A 24,381-nucleotide genomic window follows, 5' to 3' on the forward strand; every position below is an offset into this window, starting at 1 on the left:
CAGTAAGAAGTCTCACAACACCAGGTTAAAGTCCAACAGGTTTATTTGGTAGCAAACACCATAAGCTTTCGGAGCTTGCTGCTCCTTCGTCAGATGGAGTGGTCTCTATTGACTGAGACCACTCCATCTGACGAAGGAGCAGCAAGCTCCGAAAGCTTATGGTGTTTGCTACCAAATAAACCTGTTGGACTTTAACCTGGTGTTGTGAGACTTCTTACTCTGTTCAGTAGCCATCCTCCATGTTTTAAAACAAAGGATAAAAGTTAGGATCTGTCAAGCCAGGTTGGGATTTGACTTGTCCAGTCGTATCTGCTGGGATCATAACAATGCACACATCCTTCAACTCTTCCTTCTTCCAGATCAATAAAATCACTGTTCAATGTCCCAGGTTATCCAATGCTTGAAAAATGAGAAGCTGTTAAAAAAATTTGCACTTTTAAGGAAAATTTGTACTTGAATATCCAATAAGGTGCAATTGTATTTTACGAAAGGACACTATTGAACAAGTAATTTCAGTTTATTGGGAAAAGCGGATTACAATCAAAGCAGGAACATTAGATTACTAAACACATTTATTTCCACTCTCCCCTGGGCAGCTTAATGCAATAACATTTCAAAACCATATAATCTAATGAGAGGCTGATGTATGGCCTTACAATCACATTACTACTCCCCTGGTTTTCTTTGGTAGACTCTGGGCTTTGACTGAGTGCACAGGCAGACAATTGTCCCCTTCCTCTTTCAGTGCAACTTCAACCAGTAACTGGAAGACATAAAGGTATGGTAACACAATGGTTATACTATTGGACTAATAATCCAGCAGCCTGGACTATTGACCTAGAGAAATGAGATCAAATCACAGCGCAGCAGTTGGAAACTCTAAACTTATCTAAGTAATCTGGAATAAAAAGATAACATCAACAATGGATTGAGGTAAAATCTGCTTCCTAAATGTCCTCAATTGTATCTTGGGGCAATTAGGAATGGCCAATTGCCAGTGAAGCCCACATCCACTAAATGGAGAAAAAAGGGCAAGGAGTGATCCTTCCTTTTGTTTTATTACCAAGAACCTGGGGCCCACATTACAATGGCATAGCTTGATTCCAACTATGTGAACTTGTGTTTCTATTTTGTACTGTACAATATTGAAAAATAACTCAATCTTTTAGATGGAAATCATCATTTTAAATAGGACTACAAACAAATAAGGAGACTTATTGGCACCTTCATGAAATGAAAATAAAAATGTCAACTTTTTTCTCTGACAATTTGTATCTGCTGACTGGGCCTGACATTCCAATCCCATGTATAAAATAAACATGATACTGAGAATCAGTGTATGGGTGAAATCAACATCCTGGGGGTTACCATTGACCAGAAACTGAACTGAACCAGCCATAGAGATGCAGCGGCTACAAGTCAGAGGCTAGGATTACTGAGGCGAGTAACCTCCCTCCGGACTCTCCGAAGCCTGTCCACTATTTACATGGCACAAGTCACGAGTGTAATGAAATACTTTCCATTTGCCTGGATGAGTGCAGCTTCATCAACACTGGAACCTTTACACCCATCCACAACAAAATAGCCCACTTGATTGGCATCCCTTACACAAACATTCACTCCCTCCACCACTGACACACAGTAGCAGCTGTGTGCCATCTACCCGATGCACTGCAGGAACTCACCGAGGTTCCTTAGGCAGCACTTTCCAAACCCACAACCATCTAGAATGACAAGATCAGCAGATACTCGGGGAAGCACCACCTGGAAATTCCCCTCCAAGCTACTCACCATCCTGACTTGGAAATATATCACCGTTCCTTCACTGTAGCTGGGTGAAAATCCTGGAATACTCTCCCTAATAGCACTATGGGTGCACCTACAGCACATGGACTGCGGTTTAAGAAGGCAGCTCACCACCACCTTTTCAAGGGCAATTAGGGATGGGTAATGAATGCTGGCTTAGCCAGTTACACCCATGTCCCTTCACAATTGTTGTTTGTTGACCTGGTTTAACTTCGAAAATGGTGAGTCTAATTCAAGCAGCAACATTTTGGTATTGCAATCCAAGGTAGGGAGGCACAATTACTCTCAAACATGGCCCAATCAATTTTTTTAAAGATGTTATATCTGTGTTTAGCATGGGGGAAAATGTACTCTTGCCAATTTTTTGCTTTGAAAAGAAATCCATAATCTCAAGTATTGCAGACATGCTTGTTCCTCTTAATTGTGATGTGGCGGCCATGGCCACTAATAATTGAAAGTAACTTTCAACAAAGTTAAGGCAGGAAATTGGAAAACCTGAAGAACCTTTGCCACTTATCCATCCTCCAGCAATGTTCTCATTACAACCCTTAATCACAGAAGCCGTTGAAATTATTTTCCCTTTAAACTCTTGTTAACTGCACAGTGGGTGTACCTACACCACATGGACTGCAGCAGTTCAACAAGGCAGCTCACTACCATCTTTTTAAGGGTAATTAGGGATGGGCAATAAAAAATACCGACATCCCGTTAAACGGTTGCCAAAGAAAAAAATTAGAAAATGCTGTGCAGGGAGTAATATGTGAACTTCAATAGCACTGGAACAGGAATTATTTCTTCAAAAGCCTTTATTTTTAATCTGAACAGAATCTATGTTTTAAAGAAAAGTATTCTCATATTGCTAAAACATTTCCATGTAGGAACTGCAATGAGTGTTTGAACAGATTGAGTTTTATTCACCCTGCTCAGTTACCCTACCGAATACCTCGAGCACGACTCTTTGCGCTCATTATCTTTTCCCAGACGTTTTTAAGTCATGAAACTGAGAATTTTTCTTTCAGAGCGTGAGGGAGAAGAAAAACTTGAGAATTCCAGTATTCTGCTATACGGTTCCTAATGACGTGATGGAAATCTAATCATGTCTTTATATTGTATTATTAAATCTGGAAAGAACACTGTAGACAATCCAATGCTTTGGGCGCAAGTCCCAGTGCCAACAAATATGAACAGCCCGAGGTGGAAGAACTTGATGATCGCACCTAGTTTTTGAAAATATTACCAAATCTGCTCAGTGACACAAGGGAAACCAAATGACACAATTGAGAAATGGCACACATTACTGAACAACTTCTGGAAGAGTTTCAAGAACGGCAAGGTATTAATCACACTGCATGCAGATTGTTTATATAATGTCCATTATGATATTCAATGATATACATCATTGAAATATACAAAAATTAAATAATTTGTTGAATGTACTGGGGCTCTGGAAACAGTATTATCATTTGAAATATTGCATCCTTCCATCAAACAAACATGGTTTTCTAAAAGAGCAGCATTAAAACTCTTGCATTACAAGAATACCTATTGCAAAACAAAGTTTGCCAAAAAGCTCTATCTTCATATTTCCTCAGTTGACAAGAGCTTACTCACCACATGTCCATCACTGTTTAAAGGAGACTATAACACTACAGACAAATGCAGGGACTGGGAGCAATTCAACTGTCAGATGTGCTGTATTAATTTTGGCATGAATGTACATCTTAAAAAACTACCTTTGATTGCGTTTTAATATAAAGGTGGTTGAAGCTTTCAGTCCCAGTAGGGTAATGATACCAATACTGTGACATAATGTGGCTATTAGGGATTCCCTCTGCTGAAATTATTATACCACTAGACCTCTCAGAAAGTGGATATCTGCGTTCAATTTTTATTAATGATCTTGGAGGTAGGTGCTGGGGGACACAATCTGCAGATTTTCAGACTGAGCCCAGATCTGTGCAAATGTTAAGAACATAAGAAATAGGAGCAGGAGTAGGCCATCTAGCCCCTCGAGCCTGCCCGCCATTCAATAAGATCATGGCTGATCTGAAGTGGATCAGTTCCACTTACCCGCCTTATCCCTATAACCCCTAATTCCCTTACCGATCAGGAATCCATCCATCCGTGATTTAAACAGATTCAACGAGGTAGCTTCCACCACTTCAGTGGGCAGAGAATTCCAGAGATTCACCACCCTCTGAGAGAAGAAGTTCCTCCTCAACTCTGTCCTAAACTAACCCCCCTTTATTTTGAGGCTGTGCCCTCTAGTTCTAGTTCCCTTTCTAAGTGGAAAGAATCTCTCCATCTCTACTCTATCCAGCCCCTTCATTATCTTAAAGGTCTCTATAAGATCCCCCCTCAGCCTTCTAAATTCCAACGAATACAAACCCATTCTGCTCAGTCTCTCCTCATAGTCAACACCCCTCATCTCTGGTATCAACCTGGTGAACCTTCTCTGCACTCCCTCCAAGGCCAATATATCCTTCCGCAAATAAGGGGACCAATACTGCACACAGTATTCCAGCTGCGGCCTCACCAATGCCCTGTACAGATGCAGTAAGACATCTCTGCTTTTATATTCTATCCCCCTTGCGATATAGGCCAACATCCCATTTGCCTTCTTGATCACCTGTTGCACCTGCAGACTGGGTTTTTGCGTCTCATGCACAAGGACCCCCAGGTCCCTCTGCACAGCAGCATGTTGTAATTTCTTTCCATTTAGATAATAATCCAGTTTGCTATTATTTCTTCCAAAGTGAATAACCTCGCATTTGTTAACGTTATACTCCATCTGCCAGATCCTCGCCCACTCACTCAGCCTGTCCAAATCTCTCTGCAGACCTTCTACGCCCTCCAAACGATTCACTTTTCCACTTATCTTTGTATCGTCTGCAAACTTTGTTACCCTACACTCAGTCCCCTCCTCCAGATCGTCTATATAAATGGTAAATAGTTGAGGCCCCAGTACCGATCCCTGCGGCACGCCACTAGTTACCATCTGCCAACCGGAAAAGCACCCATTTATTCCGACTCTCTATTAGGATTACTCTCGTTAGGATGGTGGACAATGCTTGCCTGTGCCAGGTGGGCCTTGATATGTTGCGAGATTGGGGCCTTGACTGGCAAGTGATTAGGGTGGCACAATAGCACAGTGGTTAGCACTGCTGCTTCACAGTGCCAGGGACCCGGGTTCGATTTCCGGCTTGGGTCACTGTCTGTGTGGAGTTTGCACGTTCCCCCCGTGTCTGTGTGGGGTTTTTCCGGGTGCTCCGGTTTCCTCCCGCATTCTGAAAGACGTGCTGGTTAGGTCCATTGTCCCGAACAGGCGCCGGACTGTGGCGATGAGGGGAATTTCACAGTAACTTCATTGCAGTGTTAATGAAAGCCTTACTTGTGACTAAGAAATAAACTTTAAACTTTTAACTTTATGTGTAACTTGGAAAAGTGCATTTTTATACATAATGGGCAGGGTGGATACTCAACTCTGATTGATAACAAGCAGCCATGAAGTAAATGCTTCACACTAACCTGAAGAGTTAATGCCTTCTTTCCGATGAATCCCTGAGTCAACTTATGTTTATTTGTATCTTTCAAGCAAGTTCAACATACAAAATATTTCAAACAATGGACAGGTATTAAGATAAAAATAAATATATTTGTAACAATGCACCATTTTAAAAATATTATCCCATAACCTCTCCTAATACAAAAATAACAGAGCTACCTGCAAGCTGCTATAGGCTGAGCACCAAGATCATGTTTCATTTAAAATAAAACTTTCACAGATTGAAGTTCTGCTCCATTCCATTCAATGTGTTACATCAGAGCATCTCTGCATTGGGTGAAATCTATTAGACATGTATCAGGAAGTCCCATCACTGATGCTCATCGTAGGAGTGGATAACTGCCGCTGTGGGGTTCTTTCAGCCTGTGCCTTGGCCCTGCGTTTAGCAAGCCTGGAATTGGAGGGAGGCGAAAGTCGCATGGAACAAACAGTCTTGATGATGGCTTCCTGTTCCCCTTGCATCTCCTCGTCCTGCTGCGAAAGCTGCCTGTTGAAGGCAATGGCTTCTGCAGCAAAATCCGTCAAGTCCTTTGTGCTGCTGTTCCTGGAGAAGGAGCAAGTCAACAATTTAAATACGTCTATAAACTGATAAGCGGCACCGCATAATATAACCTCAAAATGCAAAGGAAGCAAAAAGGCATTACTGTGTAATGTAACAGAAGTTAAGACATTGTCCAGTTATTATTAAATCCGAGTTTTAATTTAACTATGTGATTTGATATCTGCCATTACAAACTTGGCAGGTCAAACAGAAAATTACAAGCAGCCTGTATGTTTGCACATATTGAAGGGCAGCCAGAGAAGATGTGAGAACCATAAAAGATGCAAACAGGCTGGAAAGAGGATGTGCACGAGACCATTAATATTCTGAATAATAGCTTCCCTTGTGAATACTTGGAGGAAGTAATGAACAATATGCTTTCTCTGAGCAGAGAAACTAAATAGAATTAATGAGTTTGATATAGATGAGATAGATCGAAGTCTTAAACAGGCTAAAAGAGCCCCCAAACAAAATAAATCTCCAATAAAACACGATCATTTTCCCAGGAGGCTAAGAGAAACTGGAAAGGAGCCTTTTCAGCATTGATGACTGATATAAAGGGGAAATCACTGAACACTGCACCTGCACATTGGAAACAGTCTAACATTGTGCCCATACTCACAAGCTGACAAAACAAACACAGGCAACTGCAGTATTCCTAAGGAAATGACATGGGATTCAGATACTGACTGCAAACTGGTCAAATTAGCAGATTATACCAAAATGGTAGGGGCAGTAAAATTGAATGAGATAGCTAGGAAATGACAAATTCAGCTGGACAAAATATGTAAGTGAGCAAATGCAAAGGACTGCATGTAAAAAGGACAAATGAGCAACACTGACTCTATGAATGGCATTAAAATAGCACAAGGTTAAGTTGAAATAACAAAGCCAATAGAAGGAGCAATTATAGAACCACACAGCAGGGTACAAGTCAGGGAAAGTCATAATGAAACTATATAGTTCTCTGATCAAACCACATCAAGAGTACCACATCTATTTCTGGTTCCCAAGGTACAGTCAAGTCATGGAAACAATACAAAGAACCACAAGGCTGATTCCTAGAATCTGATTAATTGGAAGGATTAGCAAGTTCCTTTACCTTTGTAGTAGCTGTGGTGTGGGCAGACGTCTTTCTGGCGCATTCTAGAAAAGAAAGAGAATTATCACTGGAATATATAATTTATTTTAAAAAAAATATTTTGCTAGGTGATTAATGAAGTTCACAAAGGGGCATGCATTTTAGAATTACTGCACATATGAGAAGGTGACCAAAGAGGTGGATGAGGGTAAAGCAGTTGATGTGGTGTATATGGATTTCAGCAAAGCGTTTGATAAGGTTCCCCATGGTAAGCTTTTGCAGAAAATACGGACACATGGGATTGAGGGTGATTTAGTGGTTTGGATCAGGAATTGGCTGGCTGTAAGAAAACAGAGGGTGGTGGTTGATGGGAAATATTCATCCTGGAGTTCAGTTACTAGTGGTGTGCCGCAGGGTTCTGTTTTGGGGCCACTGCTATTTGTCATTTTTATTAATGACCTGGATGAGGGCGTAGAAGGATGGATTAGTAAATTTGCAGATGACACTAAAGTCGGTGGAGTTGTAGACAGTGCGGAGGGAAGTGGCAGGTTACAGAGGGACATAAATAAGCTGCAGAGCTGGGCTGAGAGGTGGCAAATGGAGTTTAATGTGGAAAAGTGTGAGGTGATTCACTTTGGAAGGAGTAACAGGAATACAGAGTACTGGGCTAATGGTAAGATACTTGGTAGTGTGGATGAACAGAGGGATCTGGGTGTCCATGTGCATAGATCCCTGAAAGTTTGCACCCAGGTTGATAGGGTTGTTAAGAAGGCGTACGGTGTGTTAGCTTTTATTGGTAGAGGGATTGAGTTTTGGAGCCAGGAGGTCATACTGCAACTGTACAAAACTCGGGTGCGGCCGCACTTGGAGTATTGCGTACAGTTCTGGTTGCCACATTATAGGAAAGATGTGGAAGCATTGGAAAGGGTGCAGAGGAGATTTACCAGGATGTTGCCTGGTATGGTGGGAAGATCGTATGAGGAAAGGCTGAGGGACTTGAGGTTGTTTTCGTTAGAGAGAAGGTGGTTAAGAGGTGACTTAATAGAGGCATACAAGATGATCAGAGGATTAGATAGGGTGGATAGTGAGAGCCTTTTGCCTCGGATGGTGATGGCTAACACGAGGGGACATAGCTTTAAATTGAGGGGTGAGAGATATAGGACAGATGTTAGAGGTAGGTTCTTTACTCAGAGAGTAATAAGGGCGTGGAATGCCCTGCCTGCAGCAGTAGTGGACTCGTCAACATTAAGAGCATTCAAATGGTTATTGGATAAACATATGGATGATATTGGAATAGCGTAGATTAGAGGGGCTTTAGATTCGTTTCACTGGTCGGTGCAACATCGAGGGCTGAAGGGCCTGTACTGCGCTGTTATGTTCTATGTATGCAATACAAAAAATAATTAAAGCCAATAAAGTAACACTTGAAATGGATGAATGCAAAATTATTGGGGTATTTTATGGCAGAATAGTTTTCATCCAAATTAAATGCACCTTGGATTATTCTCAGTATACTTTAATACTGAATAATGAAACTGTTTAACAATAATGCATTGAGCACCTCTTGCTTCCCTTTTCATCATAGCAATAGCCATAGATAGAACATAGAACAGTACAGCACAGAACAGGCCCTTCGGCCCACGATGTTGTGCCGAGCTTTATCTGAAACCAAGATCAAGCTATCCCACTCCCTATCATCCTGGTGTGCTCCATGTGCCTATCCAATAACCGCTTAAATGTTTCTAAAGTGTCTGACTCCACTATCACTGCAGGCAGTCCATTCCACACCCCAACCACTCTCTGCGTAAAGAACCTACCTCTGATATCCGTCCTGTATCTCCCACCACGAACCCTATAGTTATGCCCCCTTGTAATAGCTCCATCCACCCGAGGAAATAGTCTTTGAACGTTCACTCTATCTATCCCCTTCATCATTTTATACACCTCTATTAAGTCTCCCCTCAGCCTCCTCCGCTCCAGAGAGAACAGCCCTAGCTCCCTCAACCTTTCCTCATATGACCTACCCTCCAAACCAGGCAGCATCCTGGTAAATCTCCTCTGCACTCTTTCCAGCGCTTCCACATCCTTCTTATAGTGAAGTGACCAGAACTGCACACAATATTCCAAATGTGGTCTCACCAAGGTCCTGTACAGTTGCAGCATAACCCCACGGCTCTTAAACTCCAGCCCCCTGTTAATAAAAGCTAACACACTATAGGCCTTCTTCACAGCTCTATCCACTTGACTGGCAACCTTTAGAGATCTGTGGATATGGACCCCAAGATCTCTCTGTTCCTCCACAGTCTTCAGAACCCTACCTTTGACCCTGTAATCCACATTTAAATTTGTCCTACCAAAATGAATCACCTCACATTTATCAGGGTTAAACTCCATTTGCCATTTTTCAGCCCAGCTTTGCATCCTATCTATGTCTCTTTGCAGCCTACAACAGCCCTCCACCTCATCCACTACTCCACCAATCTTGGTGTCATCAGCAAATTTACTGATCCACCCTTCAGCCCCCTCCTCTAAGTCATTAATAAAAATCACAAAGAGCAGAGGACCAAGCACTGATCCCTGTGGCACACCGCTAGCAACCTGCCTCCAATCCGAAAATTTTCCATCGACCACCACCCTCTGTCTTCGGTCAGACAGCCAGTTACCTATCCAATCGGCCAACTTTCCCTCTATCCCACACCTCCTCACTTTCATCATAAGCCGACCATGGGGGACCTTATCAAACGCCTTACTAAAATATGTGCGGGTGCGGGTTAGGTGGATTGGCCATGCTAAATTGCCCCTTAGCGTCAGGGGGATTAGTAGGTTAAATATGCGGGGTTATGGGGATAGGGCTTGGGATTGTGGTTGATGCAGGCCCGATGGGCCAAATGGCCTCCTTCTGCACTGTAGATTCTATGATTCTAAGAATAGCCAACTTCAATCCTTTGATAAACATGAACTCATGAAGGTTCAAACTGAAAAGCATGGGTGAAGATGTTGCAATGGAATTGATTTTTTTTGACCAGTTACAGAATAACTTAGACAGAAGTGTTTATTTTGTGAGATGGATGTTTGTGCTATAGCACACAATGATTCACATGTTGACGGAGAGTAAGATAGGAAATGCTGCGAGTGTAAATGTGAAGACTCAGTTTTCACGAGTCATTAGCCTTTTAATTGTTTCTTAATGTGCCTGTGCCAGAAATCACAAATAAAACAATTAAAAAGTGTATTAGGAACTAGGAGCAGGAGTAGGCCATCTGGCCCCTCGAGCCTGCTCTGCCATTCAATAAGATCATGGCTGATCTTTTTGAGGACTCAGCTCCATTTACCCGCCCGCCACATTGGGCTGAATAATATGGTGCTAGGGTAGAGGGGGGATGTGTGAACTCCTCTGTCTCCACTCTACTGCAAGGATATCACATTAGTGTGGAGCCGACACGCTCCACATCATGCAACCAAGCACACCTCAGGGCTAATTCATGAGGGCCGAGTGGGACTTCTGCCCCTCGTTGGGGTTGAAGTCCTGCCCTCTGGAGCTGTAGGTCAATTGAACTGGCCAACAGCAGCAGCTACATCAGTCCTGACAGTGCCAGAAAGGCAGCATCAGTGGCACTGCCAGGATGGCTGGGGAAGAGAGGATCCCAAGGCCTTGGACCCCCCGGAGCTGGTAAGTCTGGGGTCTTGGGCTAGGAGGGTTTTGGTAGGTTAGGGAGAGGCACAGTGGGGGAGGAGGGGTCGGTTTAAGGGACTGAGCAGGTAAGGAAGGAAGAGGGGGGTGGGATTCAACCCAAGGTGTGGGGCCACCCTGTGATCAGCAAAGGAAAGTCTCTGAAGAGTGACCCCCACTTCCCCAACTTCCTTCCTGCCCTTTAAATATTTAAGTTTAAAAATTGGACTTCTCGCTCCCACCCTGCTATCCACGCCAAATGTTTTATGGTGTTGGGAGCGTATTTACAGGGTCAACTGGCTTGATAATAAAACTAATTAACCCTTAATATTAATTTAAAATGATGGGCTGATTTCTGCACCCACCTGTCCCCCTGTATTAAGGGGGGGTGTGCTCAGGAGTGGGCGGGAAGCTGGTGGAAAAGGCTCACACTCCATTTTACATACCCCCACCCCCACGGAAAACAATCCCACTGGGAGCATGTACAATTCAGTCCTTTATGTTCCTGATCACAATCTAGAAATGAAATGGCAGTCCATTAAACCATCCCGTCAAGTAATCACATTTCAGCTATGCACACTTACCCCCTGCACCCAAGGATGTTGAAGAACTTGTGCAGCACTGAGCCTATCCTTTGCATCACGCACCAACAACTTGCAAATCAAATCCTTGGCCCCGTCAGAGATGTGAGCCCAGTCCTTTTCGGGGAACTCGTATTTGCCTTTCTGTATGCTCTCAAACAGTATGTTCTGCGGGCAAAGAAACATCCATTATATTCCAAAAGCAAAATACTGAGAATGCTGGAAATTTGAAATGAAAACAAAAAAATGCTAGATAAACTCAGCAGGTCTGGCAGCATCCATGGAGAGATTCCTTCCCGGTATGTCAGTTTCAATGGAAAGAAAACAGCAGTCATTGCCCATCCCTAATACACACCTGACAAGGTGAACCACTTGAACAGCTACAATCTGTGTAGTGTTAGGTGCACTCTCAGTACGGAAACAGAGTCACACAGTCAAGGCATTAACTCTGCTTCTCTCACCATGGATGCTGCCAGACCTGTTGAGTTGTTCCAGCATTTTCCGTTTTTATTTCATTGTATTTGAATTGGGTGCTGTACCTTGAACCGAATATACCATCAAAGCTCTTCCAATTGCTCACTTAGTTGAGTAGCTGAGTCACAAAAATCAGATCGAATTTTTGTCATTGTTATCCCCTGGAGTACCAGGAGCTCCAGAGTAGTAAAAGGAAACATCAGTCAGTATCTTATGACCCCACTGCCCACTGGTATGTTCATCTGTGTGAACATCACGATATGGCTTGGCTGCGAGACCCTGCATTGAAAATACAATGCCAACCCTCGCTGTTTAGGTACTTACATAGGAAATGACCAGTTGAACAATGTAAAGGTAGCACTAATGGAACCATCGTCCTACCTGGTATGGCAGCTTGGTGATTATTTCAGTGGACGAGTAACTCATATAACAATAATCTGGAGACTGGAATTCAAATCCCAACCCTGACATTGGGGAAAAACCTTGAATAAAAAGCTGGTATCCGTATTGGTGACCATGGAACTAAAAGATTGTCATCAAAAATCCAAGCGGTTCACTAATGTCCTTTAGGGAAGGAAATCTGCTGTGCTCACTCGATCCGGCATCTGGCTTTGCAAATTAACTCAGAAGAAACAAAGAAGAAAGATCCTAAAATAATGAAAACATATTAACCAAATGCAGTAAAGAAAATGTGACAGTAGTAACATTCTTGAAAAAGTTCTTAAAAAAGATTGCAAAGGAGCTGAGTTGAGAACCCATGAGAGTCCTATGGGCCTGGTGGATGTCCAAGCCACAAACTGCAGAGGGAAAGGGACCGAGTTCATTTGCAAAACCTTTGTGTAGCTCTTATAAGAGTATCAAAGACCTGTAAACAGATTGTCTGTTTGCTATTGGAGTTGAGAAATGTTTGATCAGGTTAAAGGTTTTTTAAAAAAGGGCATTTGTCAATGAATAACAAATCTCCTCAAATGCATGGCATTTAAAGTTCTTATTGGGATTCCAATTCTCAATATCAGTGTTATTATTAATATGGCAACGTTCTTAAAAAAATATATTCACCCAGGGAAATGCAAGAAAGAATACTTCAGAAACAGCAAGCACTGAGAAGTTGAAGAAAAGGTGACCATAAACCCCAGATGGCCAAATGGAAGAGGCAAATTTACACAGTAAGAAATATTTCGCAATTCTCCACAAGCTCTGTGGAAAGGTCATTGGATCAAAATTAGTGAAGAGAGAGAAATATGGCGTGTGTCAGGGACACTATTGTAAACTTCCCAGCAAAGGTGACTCATTGTGAGGAGAAAGGGGACACTGCAGCACTAGCCAAGTTAGCAAAAAATTGAGAGAGAAAGTAGCATTGAAGGCGGCACTACAGGTGATGCGAGAAAGCTCCAAGAGTGCTTAGAAATGATGTTTGAGTAGCTAAAGATGAGGAGACTGAAAAGATTGAAATATCCAATCAGGATGTAACGCAGCTTCGGACATTGGCAGCAATACCAGTTTCCACGGAAACGAAAAGAACTGCAACAATATGTGGTATTAATCTGATCAATGTGCTTGCGAAGCTGTTTCGTGGAATACTATGATACTTGTACCATTAAACCCCACTGAGAATATTCATGTCAAACAGAGCATCATATTTCTGCAACTCTAACATCCTCCACCCTAATAAACACAGAATTTACTTTCTTTAAAAATTCAATTTTGCGGGATGTGGGCATCGCTGGCTGGGCCAGTATTTATTACCCAGCCTTAACTGCCCTCCATTTCAGAGGACATTTGAGAGTCAACCACATTGCTGCGGAGCTGGGGTCACATGCCAGACCAGGTAAGGACGACATAAAAGCAAATGACTGCGGATGCTGGAATCTGAAACCAAAAAAGAAAATGCTGTAAAATCTCAGCAGGTCTGGCAGCATCCGTAAGGAGAGAAACGAGTTGACGTTTCGATTCCAGATGACCCTGTGTCAAAGCTCTTTTCTCTCCTTACAGATGCTGTCAGACCTGCTGAGATTTTCCAGCATTTTGTCTTCGGGTAAGGACGGCAGATTTCCTTCCCTAAAGGACATGAGAGAACCAGATGGGTTTTTTTTTTACGACATTCAACAATGGTTTCATGGTCATCAGTAGACTTTTCACATTCAAATTTCACCATCTGCCATGGTGGGATTCGAACCCGGGTCCCCAGAGCATTACCCTGGGTGTCTGGATTACTATTCCAGTGATAATACCACAATGCCACCATCTCCCCTGAAGAACTATATTCTTATTTTTACAGATAAGGCATGATTTTCTATGATTTGATAAATCATCACCTGCAGATATGTTATGTTGCCTTACCCGACACGCCGAGCAGGCCTCTCCTCTGTCCCAGCCACAGTCTGTTCCACAATTCCCTACAAAGGGTGGGTTGCCACTCAGCATGATGTACAGAATTACTCCAAGGCTCCACAAATCGCAACGCTTATCATAAAACGATGCGTCCTCTGTGAATGTCTCTACCACTTCAGGAGCCATGTATTCCGCAGAACCACACTAAGAATATTAATGCAATTATTAGAAAGTAAAAACCAAAATAGTTCAGCATTAATTTCAAACCCAGCATTAAGACTGGGTTTGAGAATGCCAATAATCTAGGCTGAGTTTTTTTATTCATTTGTGGGATGTGGACTTCGCTGGCTGGGCCAGCATTTATTGCCTATCCCTAGTTGCCCTGGGAGGGCAGTTAAGTCAACCACATTGCTGTGGCTCTGGAGTCGCATGTAGACCAGACTGGGGGAGGATGGCAGATTTCCTTTCTTAAAGGACATTAGTGAACCAGATGGGTTTTTCCAACAATCGACAATGGTTTCATGGTCATCAGTAGATTAATTCCAGATACCTTTTATTGAATTCAAATTCCACCATCTGCCATGGCAGGATTCGAACCCAGGTCCCCAGAACATTAGCTAGGTTTCTGGATTAATATTCTAGCAATAACACCAGTAAGCCAGAGGACCCTGGAGCATTCTGGGGGTTTGGAGCTGGAGATAGAAAATCTGCCTTGCCCCAAAAATAACTTTCCCCCAACAAACCCATCATATTGATGGTGATGATTATATTTTATGCAGCTTACTATTTTACAATGAATCTAAATTTATGAACTAAAAACAGGCAGTAAAAAAAAAACTAATTGCACCAAATTCAATTTGTCAGGAACACAATTGATGTCTACAGATGGAAAGTGTGATTTAATCATGCACAAGTGACCACCACAGGGCATCTTGATAGAATGGAGTCAGAGAGATAAAGCGATGTTAAACCAGACTGCATAAAGGCAGACCTGTCAGCATGAATTTTAAATGGGTCCACCAAACAATGCTGTGCTCCGGTAGCAGATTCCTCCACTGAAAACCCTCGGCAAAAAACATAGTAGCTGGAAAAGTGAAGTAGCTGGAAAAAAAAATAATGGAAGGGATTTTCTGGAACAGACTTTTTGGCTGCTCTCCAAATTTTCCGGTCCCGCCTGTGGCGATTCCGGCCGGGGGTGGGACTGGAAAATCTCAGCCAATGTCCCGGTTTTTGATGTCAGCTGTGAAAATGGTGCTAGTTGTTCATTACATTTACACTTGCCCACTGAGATTCTATGGGGCTTTTGCAGTGTGTCCTCAACAGAGTATCTGAAACCCGTGAGACCAGGGCAGCCAATGGTGTGACTCCCTAGCCAGATTGAAGACTCAGTCCTGTGATATGCAGAGTGCAAATCAGGAATTATAAATTTGAATAGTTAACTCAAAGTCAAATCATGTGCAGAAAGTGAAAGGAGGGAATGAATGAAGAGAGTAAGACAAACAGAGGTAAGAGACAGAAAGAAAATGGGGCGGTACGGTGGCACAGTGGTTAGCACTGCTGCCTTAGTGCCAGGGACCTGGGTTCAATTCCCGGCTTGGGCCACTGTCTGTGTGGAGTTTGCATGTTTTCCCTGTGTCTACATGGTTTCCTCCGGGTGCTCTGGTTTCCTCCCACAGTCCAAAGACATGCTGGTTAGGTGAATTGGCCATGCTAAATTCTCCCTCAGTGTACCTGAACAGGCACTGGAGAGTGGTGACTACGGTATTTTCACAGTAACTTCATTGCAGTGTTAATGTAAGCTTTACTTGTAACTAACAAATAAACTTTACCTTAAAAGTAATTTTTTGGAAAAATCTCCAACAAGAATTAAAATAATTAAGATCTGAAGGAATGAGAATACTCATTTGTAAAAGTTCAATGTTAGTGCCAGAGGGGTTGTTTGGCAATAATTGGGACTTAGCACTCAATTAACATTCACTTACACTCGACTGGACAAACTCTAACTTTTTCTGGCAAGTACTGCATTTTAATGCGCATCTCAACGTGTTTCAATGCTAAGCCACTTGGTGAGATACCATTATAGCAAAACCTCTGGAGCAGCACTGCAACGTGGACAGATTTCTGCATTTAATTGTCCAGGTGCGCCCGAGATATTCTTTGATAATGTGAGTGTCAACATCTTCACCATTAGTTATACCCCAAAAGCTGGGCTAATGTCCCATTTCTGACAGCCTGTGCAATGGTATTTTTTATATGTTCTACCTAACGATGGACTCATTATTCTTAAGCACTGATTGACCCATCCAAAATCATTACAAACAGAGTTGCTCAGTTTTTAAAGGTGATACAGACATCAATGTCAAGATACCCACTCAATACCCAATACCCACTCAGAGAGTGGTGAGTGTCTGGAACAAGCTGCCAGAGTAGTAGTAGAGGCAGGTACAATTTTGTCTTTTAAAAAGCGTTTAGACAGTTACATGGATAAGATGGCTATAGAGGGATATGGGCCAAACGCAGGCAATTGGGACTAGCTTAGTGGTTAAACAAAAGGGACAGCATGGACAGGTTGGACTGAAGGGCCTGTTTTCTGTAAACCTCTATGACTTCTGCCACAACGGGTGGCTCTGGGCCTTTTTCCTGGCCCACCTCTGCACCCGCCGTCTCTGCATTCATTCCAGGAGTGGTGGACACAACTTCCAATCCAGCCCAATCCCTCACGCAGCAAAAACAGGACTGCAGGCAACCATCTTTAAAGGTCAGGTATGCAAAGCCAGGAATTCTCCCAACTCTGCACAACCGGGAGCAAAAATCAGAGCTCAAGAGTTTTGACAATAAAGTACTTCAAGCAAGGTGTACTTATAAAACAGGCAGGCAAGTCACAGATAGGGATATGGAAAACATGTCATTATTACCTTTGGAAATTTACTACACTGAATGTCAGAAATAATTGCAGTAATTTAGTTCAGGAAATGCAGCATAGATTAAAAACAGAAGCTGTAATCACATTTACTTACCGGAGTCATCAGCTCAGGAGTTGATATCGGAGTACAGGCACTGCTCAACTTCACCCCACTACCAAGATCAAAGTCACAAATCTTCACCGGGGATATCTAGAGATGGGAGTGTGGAGAGAGGGAGGGAGACAGAGAGGAAGGGAAACAGGGAGATAGAGAGAGAGGGCGGCAGAGAGAGAGAGAGAGTATGGCCCACAGAGAGAGAATGTGTTAAGAGAGGGAGAGGGAAGGTGAGAGGGAGGGAGAGGGAAAGTGAGAGGGAGGGAGAGGAAAGGTGAGAGGGAGGGAGAGGGAAGGTGAGAGGGAGGGAGAGGGAAGGTGAGAGGGAGGGAGAGGGAAGGTGAGAGGGAGGGAGAGGGAAGGTGAGAGAGAGGGAGAGGGAAGGTGAGAGAGAGGGAGAGGGAAGGTGAGAGAGAAGGAGAGGGAAGGTGAGAGAGAAGGAGAGGGAAGGTGAGAGAGAGGGAGAGGGAAGGTGAGAGAGAGGGAGAGGGAAGGTGAGAGAGAGGGAGAGGGAAGGTGAGAGAGAGGGAGAGGGAAGGTGAGAGAGAGGGAGAGGGAAGGTGAGAGAGAGGGAGAGGGAAGGTGAGAGAGAGGGAGAGGGAAGGTGAGAGAGAGGGAGAGGGAAGGTGAGAGAGAGGGAGAGGGAAGGTGAGAGAGAGGGAGAGGGAAGGTGAGAGAGAGGGAGAGGGAAGGTGAGAGAGAGGGAGAGGGAAGGTGAGAGAGAGGGAGAGGGAAGGTGAGAGAGAGGGAGAGGGAAGGTGAGAGAGAGGGAGAGGGAAGGTGAGAGAGAGGGAGAGGGAAGGTGAGAGAGAGGGAGAGGGAAGGTGAGAGAGAGGGAGAGGGAAGGTGAGAGAGAGGGAGAGGGAAGGTGAGAGAGAGGGAGAGGGAAGGTGAGAGAGAGGGAGAGGGAAGGTGAGAGAGAGGGAGAGGGAAGGTGAGAGAGAGGGAGAGGGAAGGTGAGAGAGAGGGAGAGGGAAGGTGAGAGAGAGGGAGAGGGAAGGTGAGAGAGAGGGAGAGGGAAGGTGAGAGAGAGGGAGAGGGAAGGTGAGAGAGAGGGAGAGGGAAGGTGAGAGAGAGGGAGAGGGAAGGTGAGAGAGAGGGAGAGGGAAGGTGAGAGAGAGGGAGAGGGAAGGTGAGAGAGAGGGAGAGGGAAGGTGAGAGAGAGGGAGAGGGAAGGTGAGAGAGAGGGAGAGGGAAGGTGAGAGAGAGGGAGAGGGAAGGTGAGAGAGAGGGAGAGGGAAGGTGAGAGAGAGGGAGAGGGAAGGTGAGAGAGAGGGAGAGGGAAGGTGAGAGAGAGGGAGAGGGAAGGTGAGAGAGAGGGAGAGGGAAGGTGAGAGAGAGGGAGAGGGAAGGTGAGAGAGAGGGAGAGGGAAGGTGAGAGAGAGGGAGAGGGAAGGTGAGAGAGAGGGAGAGGGAAGGTGAGAGAGAGGGAGAGGGAAGGTGAGAGAGAGGGAGGGCGACACAGAGAGAGGGGTAGGGGACAGAGTGTGACAGAAAGCAAGGGAGGGCCACGGGGGGGGGGGGGGGGGAGAGGGGAGGGCCACACGGGGGGGGGGGGGGGGGGGGGGGAGGGGGGAGGGGTTGGGGGAGAGGGCCACATTGGGGGAGGGGGGCACATGGAGGGAGAGAAAGGGAGAGCAATTGAAAGAGAGTAACAGAGAGAGAGAGAGAAATGGACAGATACAGAGAGAGGGAGAGAGAAAGAGACGGCAATTTTTATTTAGTATCAAGCTGTCCCAGCAGGAACTGAGAATGACATTTGCAAGCCAGCTCATAAAACAGCATTCAAAAACAGCAAGGATGTAGATTCCTGCTCAACTGAACTGGAAAGGGAATCAGGCACTTGCTCCTTTATAACCTGCAGAAACAATATGATGAGTGTCAAAGAAGCCCTCCTGATTTGCAAAAATTTAAAAATCTCCTCAGAAAAAATATGCCCCAAAGCAGTTCACTTTACATCATTAAGATAATTAGCTACAGTCCACGAGGGACCATAGGCATATGTGGTCTATCAAGCCACATCAAGCATTGGGGCAAGGAGGCATGAACTAGCACAGCCGATATGGGGTTTGAACCTGCGCCACTGGTGTCATTCTGCACTACATTAGCCAACCGAGTTAATCGACCCCAAACGTTTTGAGACAAAAGTACAAATTTTACCAGAACTGACAAATGACCAGCCAAGTGGAAATGCATTCATCCACTTGTTCATATCCTACAACACAAAATAACTAATACATATTTAACCAAAATGCAGTATCATTTTAACGAGGATTAATTAAGTTTAAGTTTATTTATTGGTGTCACAATAGGCTTATATTAACACTGCAATGAAGTTACTGTGAAAATTCCCTCGTCGCCACACTCTAGCGCCTGTTCGGGTACACTGAGGGAGAATTTAGAATGGCCACTGCACCTAACCAGCACGTCTGGTGAATCACAATTCAGCAGAAGAACAGAATTTATTTAATAAGTGTTTGGTTTCTCCCTATTTTTAACAAAGTGTAATCTCCAGTCTCGAGCAAGTTATCACAGTTTATTATATTTAGGCAAAAAGACAGGATTTCTTAAAAAAATCTCTACTGCATTGCAGATGAAAGAAATTATGAATAAGATGAAAAGCCTCCAGTGATTCATTCAACCGGTTTCCTTTTCATAGAAACATAGAAAATAGAAGCAGGAGGAGGCCATTCGGCCCTTTGAGCCTGTTCCGCCATTCATTATGATCATGGCTAATCATTCAATTCAATAGCCTGATCCCACTTTCTCCCTATATCCCTTTGGCCCCAACAGCTATATCTAATTTCTTCTTGAAATCATACAATGTTTTCACTCTTCCATTTTAATTAAACTAAAACTTAGCCAAACGAGTAACCTTTTGGGACCAGAGAAGTAACCAACTTATTTCAGCAAGTAGGACCAGGTCTTAGAGAAAGTTAAAACCATATAGTGGCAGCAGTTACTGAAACCAGAAAAGCAGTGTTCTAGGGGCTTCCATCGTGTAAAGAAAATGCAAATAAGACATGACTCTAAAGATCTTAAAATACTACAGCCACAACACAGTAAGCAGGTGACTGAACCATGTGCACCTACATGTTCCTACCCATCTACGAGCATAGCTGGCTTCAAAGCAAACTAATGAAATGTGCAAAAGAAGACAACTTCATTGGGAATATCACTAAAACATCTCTCTGAACAGTTTCATTTAACCAATGGCAGAAACACAAGTTGGGGAAAAAAAACCTAATTTTATGTAGAATGACAGTTAAAGGCATTGCTCAGTATACAAAGCTCCACCAGGTTGTAACAGGTGATAGTATGGATATGAGGGGATGCTATGTCCCATCTTGACATCATACCACAATTCCATTCAAATAGACCCAACCAAATGTTTTACAGCACAACACGGTAAAATGGGTAAGAAACATGTTAGTATTTAATCTAATACTCCTGGATGTACAACAATTTAAGAGTTTGAATAACACCAGGTTAAAGTCCAACAGGTTTATTTGGTAGCAAATGCCATTAGCTTTCAGAGCCCTGCTCCTTCGTCAGATGGAGTGGATATCTGCTCCCAAACAAGGCACACAGAGACACAAAATCAAGTTACAGAATACTGATTAGAATGCGAATCTTTACAACTAATCAAGTCTTAAAGATACAGACAATGTGAGTGGAGGGAGCATTAGGCACTGGTTAAAGAAATGTGTATTGTCTCCAGACAGGACAGCCAATGAGATTCTGCACGTCCAGGAGGCAAGCTGTGGGGATTACCGATAGTGTGACATGAACCCAATATCCCGGTTTAGGCCATCCTCATGTGTGCGGAACTTGGCTATCAGTTTCTGCTCAGCGACTCTGCGCTGTCGTGTGTCGTGAAGGCCACCTTGGAGAACGCTTACCCGAAGATCAGAGACCGAATGCCCGTGACCGCTGAAGTGCTCCCCAACAGGAAGAGAACAGTCTTGCCTGGTGATTGTCGAGTGGTGTTCATTCATCCGTTGTCGTAGCGTCTGCATGGTTTCCCCAATGTACCATGCCTCGACACATCCTTTCCTGCAGCCTATCAGGTAGACAACATTGGCCGAGTTGCAAGAGTAGGTACCGTGTACCTGGTGGATGGTGTTCTCACGTGAGATGATAGCATCCATGTCGATGATCCAGCATGTCTTGCAGAGGTTGCTGTGGCAGGGTTGTGTGGTGTCGTGGTCACTGTTCTCCTGAAGGCTGGGTAGTTTGCTGTGGACAATGGTCTGTTTGAGGTTGTGCGGTTGTTTGAAGGCAAGAAGTGGGGGTGTGGGGATGGCCTTGGCGAGATGTTAGTCTTCATCAATGACATGTTGAAGGCTCCGGAGGAGATGCCGTGGCATCTCCACTCCGGGGAAGTACTGGATGACGAAGGGTACTCTGTCCACCATGTTCCGTGTTTGTCTTCTGAGGAGGTCAGTGCGGTTTTTCACTGTGGCGTGTTGGAACTGTCAATCGATGAGTCGAGCGCCATATCCTGTTCTTATGAGGGCAACTTTCAGCGTCTGGAGGTGTCTGTTGCGATCCTCCTAATCCGAGCAGGTCCTGTGTATACGGAGGGCTTGTCCGTAGGGGATGGCTTCTTTAACGTGTTTTGGATGGAAGCTGGAGAAGTGGAGTATCGTGAGGTTATCCGTGGGCTTGCGGTACAGTGAGGTGCTGAGGTGACCGTCCTTAATGGAGATGCGTGTGTCCAAGAATGCAACCGATTCCGGAGAGCAGTCCATGGTGAGTCTGATGGTGGGATGGAACTTGTTGATGTCATCATATAGTTGTTTCAGTGATTGTTCACCATGAATCCAAAGGAAGAAAATGTCATCGATGTATCTAGTGTATAGCATCGGTTGAAGGTCCTGTGCGGTGAAGAAGTCTTGTTCGAACCTGTGCATGAAGATGTTGGCATATCGAGGTGCGAATTTGGTCCCCATGGCTGTTCTGTGTGTCTGGATGAAGAACTGGTTGTTGAAGGTGAAGACATTGTGGTCCAGGATGAAGCAGATGAGTTGTAAAATTGCATCTGGAAATTGGCAGTTGTTAGCGTTGAGTATTGAGGCAGTTGCAGCAATGCCGTCGTCGTGGGGGATGCTGGTGTAGAGTGCCGAGACATCCATTGTGATGAGGAGTGCTCCTGGTTCAACTGCTCCATCTGCGTTGAGTTTCTGTAGGAAGTCCGTGGTGTCGCGACAAAAGCTGGGGGTTCTTTGTACAATGGGTTTCAGGATGCCCTCAACGAAGCCGGAGAGGTTCTCGCACAGGGTCCCATTGCCCGATACGATGGGACAGCCGGGTGTGTTTGCCTTGCACATCAATGCACAGTGGTTAGCACTGTTGCCTCACAACATCAGGGTTCGATTCCCGGCTCGGGTCACTGTGCAGAGTCTGCACATTCTCCATGTCTGCGTGGGTTTCCTCCGGATGCTCCGGTTTCCTTCCACAGTCTGAAAGACGTGCTGGCTAGGTGCACTGGCCATGCTAAATTCTCCCTCAGTGTACCCGAACAGGCGCTGGAGTGTGGTGATTTTCACAGTAACTTCATTGCAGTGTTAATGCAAGCCTCCTTGTAACACTAATAAATAAACTTCAAATTTTAAACAACATTTTGGCTGCCTTTGAAATCATAGGTCAAAGAAATTGACAACAAATTGGCATCAAGCCCATCGTCACTGGGCATCGCATAAGCCACCCGTTTGCAATCTGTTCCCTTGAATCTGCCTTTACTTCATATTTCCTACCCCGACTATTGTTCATCTCAGCATTTTCCATTTACTAGCTCGAACTAGTAAATGGTCTGAAATCTGTGAAATAAAATACTTTGAAAGTTTAAAAGATATAGACAATAACCTAATAAATGAGCAGTCATATTTTAACGATCAAGAGAGCTCACCATTTCAGCAGCTCAGGGCGTTGGGGAGAGTTACAGAACAAAGAGATCTAGAGGTACATGTTCATAGCTCCTTGAAAGTGGAGTCACAGGTGGACAGAGTGGTGAAGAAGGCATTCGGCATGCTTGGTTTCATCGGTCAGAACATTGAATAAAGGAGTTGGAATGTCTTGCTGAAGTTGTACAAGACATTGGTAAGACCACACTTGGAATACTGTGTGCTGGTCACCCTATTATAGAAAGGATATTATTAAACTAGAAAGAGTGCAGAAAAGATTTACTAGGATGCTACCGGGACTTGATGGATTGAGTTATAAGGAGAGGCTGGATAGACTGGGACTTTTCTGGAGTGTAGGAGGCTGAGGGGTGATCTTATAGAGATCTATGAAATAATGAGGGCAACAGGTCAGCTAGATAGTCAATATCTTTTCCCAAAGGTAGGGGAGTCTAAAACTAGAGGGCATAGGTTTAAGGTGAGAGGGGAGAGATACAAAAGTGTCCAGAGGGCAATTTTTTCACACAGCGGGTGGTGAGTGTCTGGAACAAGATGCCAGAGGTAGTAGTAGAGACGGGTACAATTTTGTCTTTTGAAAAGCATTTAGATAGTTACATGGGTACAATGGGTATAGAGGGATATGGGCCAAATGCGGGCAATTGGGATTAGCTTAGGGGTTTTAAACAAAAATGGCGGCATGGCCAAGTTGGGCCGAAGGGCCTGTTTCCATGCTGTAAACCTCTATGACTCTATTACAGTCACTAAAAAAAGCAAGGAACTGCACTCCATTATGGAGTGCATGGAATGGAAGCAATGAGCTGGACTGCCCAGAATCTCTCGGTGACACAGAAAGCAGCATAAGCTTTTGTTCAAAGGCACTCATGTCGTACAGGATAAAATGATGCAATAGACATTTACCTGTTCGGCATATTCACAAAGGATATTCTCTGGCTTCAGATCTCTGTGCGCTATACCTTGACAAGAACAAACAAACAGTCAATTACATAAGAGAATACCAGGCACCAGGACTCTCAGTCAGGGCACATTAAAATTTAGCACTGCATGGAATTTATTTCCCTAATGTATTTATTGTCTAAGTTTGACATACCCCATTTGCTGTGCTGCAGCAGATTGGGTAACGTTTCCATTTTATGGGGGCTTCCAACCTTTCCAATACTTCCTCTTTATTTTATCACAGTCAATATCAATATCGCTTCCGGCTTTGCTACTACATTTGGGGGGGGGGGGGTACACCCACGTGATGCCAGGGCAGGGAAGTGGGCATCCACCTTGCAGACCAGAGCAGGTTGTTCATCTTCTTCTGGGATTGCATGCCCACCCTCTTTGTAAAGCTCCTGGTGCTCACTGCCGCGGTCACCGCTTCCCATGCCTCCACCTATTCGGCTGAAGGC

The 24,381-nt window shown here is 44.2% G+C and overlaps 1 protein-coding gene across 12 annotated transcripts in view; it reads right to left on the bottom strand.

Moving 5' to 3' along the window:
* Window positions 1-500: 500 nt before the first annotated feature.
* Window positions 501-24,381, bottom strand: part of LOC144497452 (MAP kinase-interacting serine/threonine-protein kinase 1-like) — an 88,910-nt gene continuing 65,029 nt past the window's right edge. For 7 of the 12 annotated variants that reach the window (XM_078218731.1, XM_078218735.1, XM_078218739.1 and 4 more), the window contains 6 exons: window positions 23,888-23,943; window positions 17,067-17,162; window positions 14,059-14,253; window positions 11,248-11,412; window positions 7,015-7,058; window positions 2,559-5,915 (listed from right to left, as the gene is read on the bottom strand). In XM_078218731.1, the coding sequence (XP_078074857.1) occupies window positions 5,669-5,915; window positions 7,015-7,058; window positions 11,248-11,412; window positions 14,059-14,253; window positions 17,067-17,162; window positions 23,888-23,943 (803 nt within the window). In that variant the 3' untranslated portion in view covers window positions 2,559-5,668. Of the gene's footprint in view, window positions 764-2,558; window positions 5,916-7,014; window positions 7,059-11,247; window positions 11,413-14,058; window positions 14,254-17,066; window positions 17,163-23,887; window positions 23,944-24,381 lie in introns of those variants that run through there. The other 5 variants (XM_078218733.1, XM_078218730.1, XM_078218738.1 and 2 more) reach the window with 3 other exon arrangements.

Source organism: Mustelus asterias, chromosome 8 (genome assembly GCF_964213995.1).
Source record: "Mustelus asterias chromosome 8, sMusAst1.hap1.1, whole genome shotgun sequence".
Lineage (NCBI taxonomy): Eukaryota > Metazoa > Chordata > Chondrichthyes > Carcharhiniformes > Triakidae > Mustelus > Mustelus asterias.